The sequence below is a fragment of the Bactrocera tryoni genome, unplaced genomic scaffold, assembly GCF_016617805.1.
Source record: "Bactrocera tryoni isolate S06 unplaced genomic scaffold, CSIRO_BtryS06_freeze2 scaffold_25, whole genome shotgun sequence".
NCBI classification, from domain to species: Eukaryota; Metazoa; Arthropoda; class Insecta; order Diptera; family Tephritidae; genus Bactrocera; species Bactrocera tryoni.
The window spans coordinates 27,013,859-27,025,947 of NW_024395977.1; the positions used below are offsets into that span (position 1 = coordinate 27,013,859).

Here is a 12,089-nt window from a genome sequence, read left to right on the forward strand (position 1 = left end):
TAACCTTAGAAAATGCAAACATGAAAATCCAACTAGACAAATGTACAATTGCAAAGGAAGAAGGAAGAACCATGCACACACCTTTCGTAAGCCCAAATGTTGGGTCAAAATGCGATAAATCGATGTTTTGGAGAAGTTCAATTCCATTTCCATGAATTTGAATGATGATTTCTGCTGATTTACGCACAGTTTCGATGGAATTTCCAGTGATCACGGATTTTGATTGGCCCACGTGGTGATCGTAATCTATGTCCTCACGACCACTTTAAAAACGTTGAAACTAAAAGTTTAATCAATTTTAAAATAAAATTTAATATTGGCTCTTTGTTCGAAGTTCATTTTCGCACCGATAACACAAACATACTGACACTAAAAACGCAAAAACTTCACTTCCAATCTATAGCACTAGTCGACATATATGTAGATGGCGCCACCAGGGGCGCTAGATTCAAAAAGTCCTATTTAGTTTAGAAAACTCTTTGTAGAACTTACGTTATACGTTATCAGCTCAAATGTGATAAAAACTAATCCCGAAAAAGTAGAAGCGGTAGCTAAATTTCTATTCCCATAAACTCTCAAAGAATTAAAGTCCTTCCTAGGTATGTCAGGTTACTACCGACGATTTATCCAGGATTACGCGTAAATAGCTAGACCATTAACAGCACTACAAAGACAACATGACCGGCTTATGTCTCCAAACGGACCTCGCAGAAAATAGAAATAGAATTAGACAACGGAGCCTTAGAAGCATTCAATAAAATAAAAAAAAAAACACTTTAGTATCCACGGATATAGTCTTAGCGCATCCAAATTTCGAGAAAGATTTTGAACTACCGACCGTCCTATCGCAAGTCGGTAGAGCAATCACTTTCATTTCGAGAACTTTAAGCAAAGCCTAAGAGCACTATGCTACCAACGAGAAAGAAACGCTTTCTATAATATGGTCACTTATCTCACTTAGAAATTACCTTTACAGTTTCAAAAAAATAATTAACGCTTTCTATATTATGGTCACTTAATTCACTTAGAAATTACCTCTACGGTTCCAAAAAAAATAAAAATTATCACCGATTATCAACCCCTTACCTATGCCCTAAGGCATAAGAATACCTACAGTAAAATGAAGCGATGGATAGCCATTTTAGAAGAATATAACTACGAACTAACTTACAAACCTGGTAAAATAAACGTAGTTGCTGACGCCCTTTCAAGAATACCGAAACAAATAAATTCACTCACACCTTCGAATCATAGCGATGAAAGCTCAAGTCATAATTTAGTCCCTTGTACAAAAATTCCAATTAATGTTTTCAAAAACCAATCTTTTTCAAGCTTGACGATATATCTTCATATCAATTCAAAATAATTTTCCCAACTGTTCATAGACATATAATTACAGAACCAGAGTACAATGAACAGTTATTGATTTCTTATATGAAACGATACCTTAACCCAGAGGTGGACATATTAGCCCTCAGTGGCATTTTGTATCGTTCGGACACGCGAATTATGTATGTAAACATGTCTACAAAAATTATATTTATAAACATTGTATATTATGTTACACTTAAGTTGCCGACAACATTTTCCTATTTTCTTTAAGCTTTTTATTCTTATTACAATAACTGTTACGATTCTCTCGAACTAAAATTACAATAAATCATTAAGTTTTGATCACTCATCGGAATCGGTTGTTTTAATACACATAACTGGCGCAGTCAAAAAAAAAAAAGAACCTAAAAAGAAAATAATCACAAAAATATATTTAAATATATTTACAAGTGTATGACTAATTGTTATATATAAGTGAGACTAGCTATTAAAGAAAAAACAATAAAGTGTGTGGATTTAAAAGTAAAGAAAAACTATTGAATTTTATCGCTCAGAAAAAAAAAACACTAGAACGTGACTTTTTTGGTCATTTCCATCCAGTGTGAAAATGTGAAACCAGAGAAATAAAAAAGGAATAAAACAAAATGAAATAAATTTAATATAAAATTAAAATAAAAATAAAAATTAAAATAATAATAAAAATACAATAGAATAGATTAAACTAAAAGAGTTCCGTAATCAAGTATCGGTAAAACCAGCAAAAGAAGCCACCGATTTCCCGCCAAAACTTATTTTTGTGAAACCTATGTACACAAATACCGGTTTTGTGGGCGCAAAAAAAAAATCATTGGAGAGCGAACAAAGCGTAAAATAATATATAAAATAATATATAAAGAACAATTGAACTGACAAAATTTACCATGGCAACGAGCAACGGTGCTTTAACATTTACATTAAATGAGATAATTAAAGATGCACATTGCATTCGCGAGTATAAAGGTGACAACTCATGCGCTCTTACTTCGTTCTTAAGAGAAGTGGACATGGTCTTAACGTTTTTTCCAACGGATTCGCCAGAGAAAACCTACGTGTTTCATCGTATTATAATCAATAAGATTCAAGGTGAAGCTTTGCACGTCGTTCGAACTCTTGGCCCCTCACCAACATGGATAGAAGTAAGAGATATTCTTATACGAAACTTTGGTATTAAAAAATCTTATAACCAGTTGTATCAAGAGGCATTTATGCTAGTAAATAAAAATGATATTGTTAATTATTATTTAGCTTTAAGAGATATTTTATGCAAAATAAATGAGAAATTCGAGTACGATGACGAAAAGCCTATTGAATTTAGCCCAAAAAATGTTGAAAAAACTATATTAAGAACATTTTTAAACAATATTGATGTTAATTTGGCTTCAGTCATCATTAATAAAGGTATTAACTCTTTAAGAGATGCTTATAATTTATTAGAAACAGAAGGACTTATTAGAAATCATATCATAGAAAATAAGCCTACATATAATAGAAACGAAAGACCATATCATACTTACAAAATAACAACAACTTCCGAACTATAGTAGAAATGGAAGTTTTAATCGTAATCACAACCAAACGAAACAATTTGTAAGACAAAATAAATTTGAGCAACCAAATTCAAATATAATTGAAGCAAACAGAAGTTATAACAATAGTTTTAGAAACCGTAACTTTGCGTTACCACAAAGTAGTACGCTATCGAAAATGGATGTAGATCACGTACAGGTAAATACCGCAGATGCTAATTTTGATCAAGGAACAAATGTAGAAGGATTTGAACGTTTCAACAATTATCAACAATATTCTAATCATAGCAACTTTCAATATAACGAAAATGATCACGAAATAAATTTTCATACAATTGCCTCAAAACGACACTTCCTTAATTGAGATTACAATTAAGCATGATAAATTAATTGCTTTAGTTGATACCGGATCCACAACTTCTCTTTAAACAAAGACAAATTGTTGCAATATGAAAGAATACCTTTACATAACCCAATTTTATTTTCTTCTCTTAATTCAAAATCAAATATTTATCATGAAATCATAACCGACTTACCAACTGAGTTCAACGAAAATGCCACTATGTCATGGAAATTAACAGATTTTAGAGATAAACAATTCGACGCAATAATAGGGCAAAATATATTAAAACCTCTTCAAGCCGTAATTGATATGAGTAAAGAAGTAGTTATTATTAACCATAGTGTATTAAAATTTCTTCCTAATTTTCCATACAATAGGCACGAAATTTACCAATTAGAGCCAACAAGCCTAGGAAAAATGTAATGGATAACCTGTTTAGTGACCTAAATATCGAGGAGTCAGCTGCACTAAAGACCATTCTTAACGATTTCCAAGATTTAATTTTTATGGAGGGTGAAATATTAAGTAATACTAATTGTGTAGAGCACGAAATTAAAACCGTGTCTGAAAAACCAGTTTACTGTAAAATGTACAGATACCCCCATGTACACGAGAAGGAAATTTATAGACAGATAGACGACATGCTACGTCAAGGCATCATTAGGAAAGTGCATCACCTTATAATGCACCTTTGTGGATAGTGCCCAAAAAAAAGGATAGTTCAGGGGTGGATAAGTGGAGAATAGTAATAGATTACCGAAAGTTAAATCAAATAACAGTAGAAGACAAATTCCCTATTCCTAATATTGAAAGTATATTAGATAAACTAGGCCGAGCTCAATATTTCTCCACGATAGATTTGGCAAAGGGTTTTCACCAAATCCTCGTTAAAGAGGAAGACCGGTCGAAAACGGCATTTTCCACCCCACATGGTCACTACGAATTTACGCGAATGCCTTTTGGGCTCAAAAATGCACCGGCCACATTTCAGCGTCTAATTAATACAGTTTTGAAAAACGATATTAATAAAAGATGCGTCGTCTACCTTGACGATATTTTAATTTTCTCCACAAGTTTACAAGAGCATGTCGTCGACATTAAGCATATTCTTAACAAATTAAGATATTCAAACTTAAAAATTCAAATTAATAAGTGCAAATTTTTCGCAAAAGAAACTCCTTTTTTAGGCCACATACTCACCCCAGTAGGAGTGAAACCCAATCCGGCAAAAGTTGATTGCATTTTAAAGCTGCAACTACCCAAAAATGTGAAGCAGATCAAATCGTTTCTAAGTGTTACCGGATATTACAGAAAATTTATTCGCGACTACTCAAAGGTAGCTTATCCACTAATAAAGTTTTTAAAAAGAATGCTAAAGTCAATCCTAATGATCCCAATTTCATCACTGCTTTCGAAAAACTTAAAACAATAATAACTGAAGCTCCCGTACTCAAGTACCCCGACTTTAAAAAACGTTTTCAACTGATAACAGACGCTAGCAACTATGCCCTGGGTGCAGTTTTGCAGCAAGACAATCATCCAATTTGCTTCGCTAGTAGAACCCTAAATGACCATGAAAAAAATTATTCTGCCACTGAAAAAGAGTTATTAGCAATTGTTTGGGCTACTGGTTACTTTCGACCTTATTTATTTGGTGTTAAATTTGACATTCTTTCTGACCATCAACCACTGCGATGGCTTTTGTTAAATCACATGTAAAAGATCTAAATCCGAGATTGTATAGATGGCTCATTAAACTTAGTGAATTTAATATTAACATTAACTACATAAAGGGTCAAGATAATCATGTTGCAGACTTTTTGAGTAGAATTAGATGCGATGAAATACATACACTTAACTCATCAACTGAACAAGCCGATTCTCTATATAATAATACCGATGATCATGAGACGAGACATTCCCAGGAAGAAGATACTCATAATCATATTGGCATTCTTAACACAGTTGTTAATCGTTTTAAAACGCAAATAATTCTTACAGATGATAAAATCAAAGACTTTGAATATAAACATAACAAAAAGAAAATATTTATTAATTCAGCTGACTTAAAAACAAATTTCGAACATTTATTAACAGAACATATAGGTACTGGAAAAGTAGGTATATTTACTGCATTAGACGATCATAAATACAATATTTTACAACAAAAAATAATAGACTTATTCGAAGGGAACGGAAATGTGAAATTTGTAAGATGTTCGTACAATGCAAAAGAAATAGAAAGTGAAGACCAAGTTTATAGAGAGATCCAAAGATACCATAAGAATGAAACGGGACATGCAGGCATAAACGAAAATTATGAAGGTTTAAAACGGTTGATATATTTCCCTAAACTCAAAGAATGCATACAGAAGTTTATAAATAATTGCGATATTTGTAGCAGATGTAAATACGATCGCAACCCTATTAAAGAAAACTTTAAATTTACAGATATTCCGACGGACACAAAGCAAATAGTACATATGGATGTGTATACAAATTCCAAATGCAATTTCTTAACCTTTATAGACCGTTTTTCGAAATTTGCAACAGCTTTTTATCTGGAAGATCGTAATAATCAAACGATAATCGAAAAATTACGACATTACAAATCCCAAAGAGGAAATTTTTATAAAATTATAACTGATAATGAGTTCAAAAGCGTTAATATAAAAGATTTTCTTAAAACCGAAAACATAGATTTACATTTTGTTAAGCCAAATAACCACACAGGCAATAGTGACATTGAGCGACTCCATAGTACATTAACGGAAAAAATAAGAAGTTTGTATATTGAAAACAAAGAATTAAGCATAAAAGATAAAATGAGTAAGGCTGTAGAATTTTATAATAATAGCTATCATTCTGTTACAAGATATAAACCAATCGATGTTGAATATGGGAATTGTAATAAAAAAATTATTTATGAAAGTATTTTAAAATTTAAAACAAATTATCTTAAAAAAAGAAATAAAAATAGAGAAATATTTATGGATAATAGGAAAGAAGGATATATCAAAAACTATAAATCTTTACGACATAAAAATGAACCTAAGTTTAGATTTAATAATTTACAAAATGTTCATAGTTCAAACATAAAAAGACAACTGAAATTTGAAGGAAAACATCAAAATCTCATTTAATTTATTTAAAATAAGTATTAAACTCAGGAGAGTTTTAAATTTAGGCGATGGAGAAATTATGTATGTAAACATGTCTACAAAAATTATGTTTATAAACATTGTATATTATGTTACACTTAAGTTGCCGACAACATTTTCCTATTTTCTTTAAGCTTTTTATTCTTATTACAATAACTGTTACGATTCTCTCGAACTAAAATTACAATAAATCATTAAGTTTTGATCACTCATCGGAATCGGTTGTTTTAATACACATAACTCGCGTGCACATTTTGAGGGCTAGATGAGGGAATCATCGCGGGCAAACATGAAAACGGGATTGAGAGCAACGTATTTTACCACTCCTTGTTTACAAATGCTCATGTACATTAGTAGTTGCACTGTGGGTAACAATTGTAAAAGTGCCTAACAATTTTAAGTTTCTTTATAACTACCATAAATTTATAAAATGTAAGAAAAAAAATAAAAATTTCGGAAGATGTTCTTTGGTTAAAGTTCCAGCTGCTTCCAAATTAATTAATTATTTTTTTTTTTAAGCCAAGGTGTCGAGGTACCCGTGCAGAGGGCTGAATGGTCAGCGGGGGGTAATAAATAGCTGATCGCGAACGGTCCCCTCCGATGCCCGGGCGAGGTCGGAGGTATAAGAGCCTTCTCTCCGCATACCGGCTCTGCGGAGGAGTGACCAACCCTTTCCGGCTTAGTCGTGCGACCAAAATGAACGGAAACAATAACGCAACAACAACCAAATTGACGACAACAGCGACGACTTAGGACATGAATTACAGAAATCCCATTACGGAATCCGAAGAGGACGAATTACTCGCCTCCAGCCAGAAAACGAGTAAGAGTACTGCCGGACATACCAACCAAAGTAAACCGGTAGATACAGCAGTGAAAACAGCAGATTTAAGGGAGGAAGCGTCCACCTCCAAAGCTGGCGGCTAAAGGAGAAAACAAAAATAAGCGCAAGAAATCCCAGAATCAGCTGAGGAAAAACCTGTACCAGAGGGCAGTCTTCATACTAGGGAAGATAGCCAAAGGCTAGGCAGCCGGTACCCCAGTTGATGAGGCAGAAACAAAGCGCCTTAAAACAATAGTAGAGGAATATGAAAGCTACCTAAAAAGGAAGTAATCAGAACTTCTAGAAGAGAGCAAACAAGAGAGCACTTCACAAAAAAGGAATCGCTCTATCACAGAAATACCAGAAACTCTGCCCAAAAAACCTAGGCGGAGTGAAGGTGAACACAGCAGCACAACAACGGCAAGGCCTTTCTGCGATGTAGCCAGGGATAGCCTGCAGGTGGCCATCACAGATGGAAATTCCTCCTCTCCGAGCACAATACAGGAGAGATGGGTGGAGATCGACGTCAGATTGTCGAGTATGGTGCTAAGCTTTGTACTCGACAATCTTGCGGGTCCTAACCCAGAGTTTGACCCTCTGAGACCTCCAGGGGCTACAGGGTCATCAAGTGCGCGGACCAAGCCTCGCTAAATTTCCTGACGGATAGTGTTGCTAAAATCAGCAACGCCTTTGTAGGCCTCCAATTGAGGCTTATACCCGCCAGGGATATTCCGAAGAGACCTCGTGCTCGCATTTGGCTAACCCCCCTAGAGGAGCCAGCCGAAATACTCCTGAGGTGCATCACGCTGCAGAACAAATCTATACCTGGTATAGATGAGTGGCAGCTGATCAAGGAGGAAAAAATCTTCCAAGGCGACAAAGAGGCTGACGAAGACGACACGGAATAGATCGACGACGCCAGCCAGTTGCTAAGGAGCTGCTAAACAGCAGCAACTATAACCTTTTTTACGCACGGAACAAAGATAAAAATAGGGCTTGCATTCTTATCAATAGAAGTATAAATGCATTTCTTTGTCCTAATTACAGCACAGCAGATATCATAGTGGTAAAGGTGGAACAGAAGGAAAAGCCCTTCTTCTTGGTCTCGGCCTACTTGGCCCACGGCGAAGACATACCACCGGCCCCGCTCACCAGACTTATAGAGGAGAACAGGAAGGAAGATGTCCTAATAGGGTGTAATGCAAACGCAAAGCACACCGTATGGTGTAGCTCTGAGTATATGCAACAAAGGAGATAAGCCAACCTTTATTTTCCCAAGCTCTGATAGGTTTCCGAGGTGGGATGAAGTACTGGATCCCACGCTATCAACAGACACAGAAGTAGAGAAGTTGGAAAAAGTCTTAACCACAACTTTCAATAAATCCACTAAGCTAACAGTTCTGAAAAAGAGAAAGTCTCTTCCTTGGTGGAACAGTGAACTCAAGAATTTGAGAACACAGCTAAGGAAAGCTTTCAATGAGAGTTTTAGAACCAAAATCTGGCAGCCATATAAAGATATTATGAAAAGATACAAAAAAGCAGTCAAGAAAGCTAAAAACGACTCATGGTGATCTTTCTGCACATCGATAGAAAGTTGCAGAGAAACCGCTAGCCTGAGCAAAATGCTATCCAAAGATCATATTAATACTGCCTACATTAGGGCGGAGGGCAAAAGAGTCTCTGGAGGTACTAAATACAACGCACTTCCCCGGGAGTCAGCAAACACTTTCAACGAGGGTTCAACCAGAACCCCCGTTAAACGCAGCTGATTATCGAAGCCAAATAGTAGACAAAAGCAAAATCAAATATGCCATAAATAGTTTTGCACCATTTAGAGCGGCAGGTCCTGACGGGATTATGCCCATAATGTTGCAAAAGCTGGTAGAACCAATGGTTCAAAGACATGAAAATATATCCAAAGCTAGCATTCTATTATCCTACATCCCAAGAAGTAGGAAAAGAAGTAAAGTTGTGTTCCTTCCAAAACCTGGCAGAAGTACACACGAAAATGCCAAGGACTATAGACCTATAAGCCTTACCTCCTTTATGCTGAAGGTATTGGAAAGACTAATAGATCTACACATAAGAACAATAATGGCGGAGAAGTTATCGAAATCCCAACATGCGTACATAAAGGGCCGATCAACCGAAACTGCCCTTCACGATGTGATAAGTGTAATTGAAAAATCACTACACCACAAACAATACAACATGGCTGCTTTTCTAGACATAGAGGGCGCCTTCAATAACATAGAAGTAAATGCGATAATTAACTCTCTGGCACATGGTGGCATAGATGACACTGTGTGCAGATGGATACTATCGATGCTTGAGAATAGGAAGATTATAGCTTCAAACGGCGCTGCAACACAAACAGGCTATGTGAGTAGAGGGACGCCTCAAGGAGGGGTCCTCTCTCCGCTCCTATGGGTTGTAGCGCTGAACGAAATACTCCTCCAACTAAACGGTGGAGGAGTGAAAGCAGTGGCGTATGCAGACGATATAGTGTTGTTGGTATCAGGCATGTTTCCTTCAACAGTCAGCGAGATTATGGAAAGAGCACTTCGAAGGTTAAACTTATGGGCTAAAAACAATGGACTAGGAGTTAACCCGAACAAAACAGAACTGATGCTATTCACAAGCAGAACCAAAATACCTCAGTTTCAACTTCCGGTACTAAACGGTACAACACTCACTCTATCCCCCACAGCTAAATATTTGGGGGTGGAGATTCACACCAAACTATCCTGAAAAATAAATATAGAAAAAAGAATAAACAAAGCATACATGGCCTACTATACTTATAAGAGAATCGTCAACAAGAATTGGGGCCTCAAACCAAGTATAATCATGTGGATGTATACGGCTGTCATAAGACCTATACTTATATAAGGAGCTCTGGTATGGTGCCCACCGCTAAACAAACAATACTACATTAAAAAACTAAATGGAATACAAAGAGCAGCATGTGTTACTGGTGCAATCAGGTCATGTCCGACTGATGCGCTCAAAGTGATCCTGCATCAACTACCAATGGACATTTTTATTCACAAAACAGCAGCTATTGCGGCGATAAGAATAAAAGAATTAGGAGGTTGAAATCAGCAGAACTACGGACATAGTATAATCCTAAACAAGCTCACCATTAGTAAATCAGACTACAATCTCCCAAAGCGGGATTTCAATAGACACTTCCAAGTGATGATACCATCTAGACGAAAATGGAGAAGAGGTTCAATAGGAGAGGATACCATCTCAGTTTATACCGACGGGTCCAAGATATACTTCGGAGTAGGCACGGGGGTATTCTCCGCTGATCTAGGCATATCTCTCTCTATACGTCTACCGAACTCGGCTAGCACCTTCCAAGCAGAAGTACTAGGCATAGAAAAAGCCTGCGAAGTTCTATTAGAAAACCACGGGAATAAACATAAAGCAACTTTACGGATAGCCAGGGGGCGCTCCTGGTCTTGTCTTCCACCCATGACATATTCCAGCATAATTGACAACTGCAAGAGAGCACTAAGCTCAATAAAAGACAAGCTCCAACTAGAATTAATCTGGGTTTCCGGCCACAGGAACATTTTCGGTAACGAAAAAGCAGGCGAGTTGGCAAAGGCAGGAGCTTTCCTCAACGAATCCGAGGCGGAGCTAATACCAAGACCGCTAGGATCGATCAAAGGAGAGATCAATAGACAATTTCAACAAGTTGCAAATAGCCGGTGGAAAAAAATTACAAAATGCGTCATAACTAAACAATTATGGCTAACATATGACAGGAAAAGAACCAAGGACTTATTAAATAGGTCAAGAAAAAGCATCTACAGAGTAACAGCTACCACAACAGGGCACTGGCCATTTGGGGAACATGCGTCCAAAATGGGTGTGCCCTACAACGACATCTGCCGTGGCTGCGGAGTAGCAGGGAACAAGGAAACAATTTTCCACTTTCTCTGCGAATGCCCAGCTCTAGCACAGATCCGACACAAAACACTTGGAATTCATCAAGCACCAAACCTTGAATGGATTTCCACTAAAAGCATATCAGACATAAGTATTATAGTTTCATCGAAACCTCAAAATGGTTTGAGAAAGAAGGTGAAACGTAATAGCAGATACAGGAGGTTCTACGAATAGTGTATCAAAATGGCACATCAAGTGCTAATTGAGCCCGATAGGGCTGCACTCCTACCTTCCTACCTAGCATAACTTACATAATTTTTTCCTTAAAGTAATTAGAATTTCTCACTATACAAATAAATAAAAACAAATATTAATGCTAAACTTTAAAACCTGCAAAATATTTTTACCTCTTTTTGTTCACACAACTATACAATTCCGATATGAAGTGAATTTCCGCTCTTTAATTTGTGTACAATGTCAGTATTGCCGCAACCATTCTGCGATTACATCAAGCTTCGAGGGAAGGCCGTTGATTTTTTCGCCACTTTTTATGCTCTTCCTTCCGTAAACTAATCTTCCCCTCATCTAGACCTCGTTCGAGCTTTGCTAACTTTCCGGGCTAAAAATTTTCGTTTCACTGCCTTAACCCATCTGTTTTAAATGGAATTCATACAGAAAAAAGGATAATAGGTATGATAAAAAATATTTATCCTACTCAAAATTAATTGAAGATATTAGTAACGAACAAGAACAGGAGAACGTCATACTAAAAGAACATCGAAGAGCACATAAGAAATCGACTGAAAATAAAACACAATTTCTCGAAACAAAATATTTTCCCGGTATGTTAAATAAAATAAAAATAATAATACGGGAGACATTCCAATCAACCGAAAAATGCAGAAACTCCATCACCAACATATCCAGGACACACAGTCCATATCGATATATTTTTGACAGAA

The 12,089-nt window shown here is 36.2% G+C and overlaps 1 protein-coding gene across 13 annotated transcripts in view; it reads right to left on the reverse strand.

The window, feature by feature from the left end:
• Positions 1-12,089, reverse strand: part of LOC120780668 (inositol polyphosphate-5-phosphatase A) — a 530,962-nt gene that overhangs the window by 400,446 nt on the left and 118,427 nt on the right. For 3 of the 13 annotated variants that reach the window (XM_040112929.1, XM_040112940.1, XM_040112939.1), the window contains exon 1: positions 82-187. The exons of 5 other annotated variants lie outside the window; for them this stretch is intronic. In XM_040112929.1, coding sequence (XP_039968863.1) covers positions 82-153 — 72 coding nt within the window. In that variant the 5' untranslated portion in view covers positions 154-187. Of the gene's footprint in view, positions 1-81; positions 204-12,089 lie in introns of those variants that run through there. 5 more of the 13 variants (XM_040112925.1, XM_040112937.1, XM_040112932.1 and 2 more) reach the window with 5 other exon arrangements.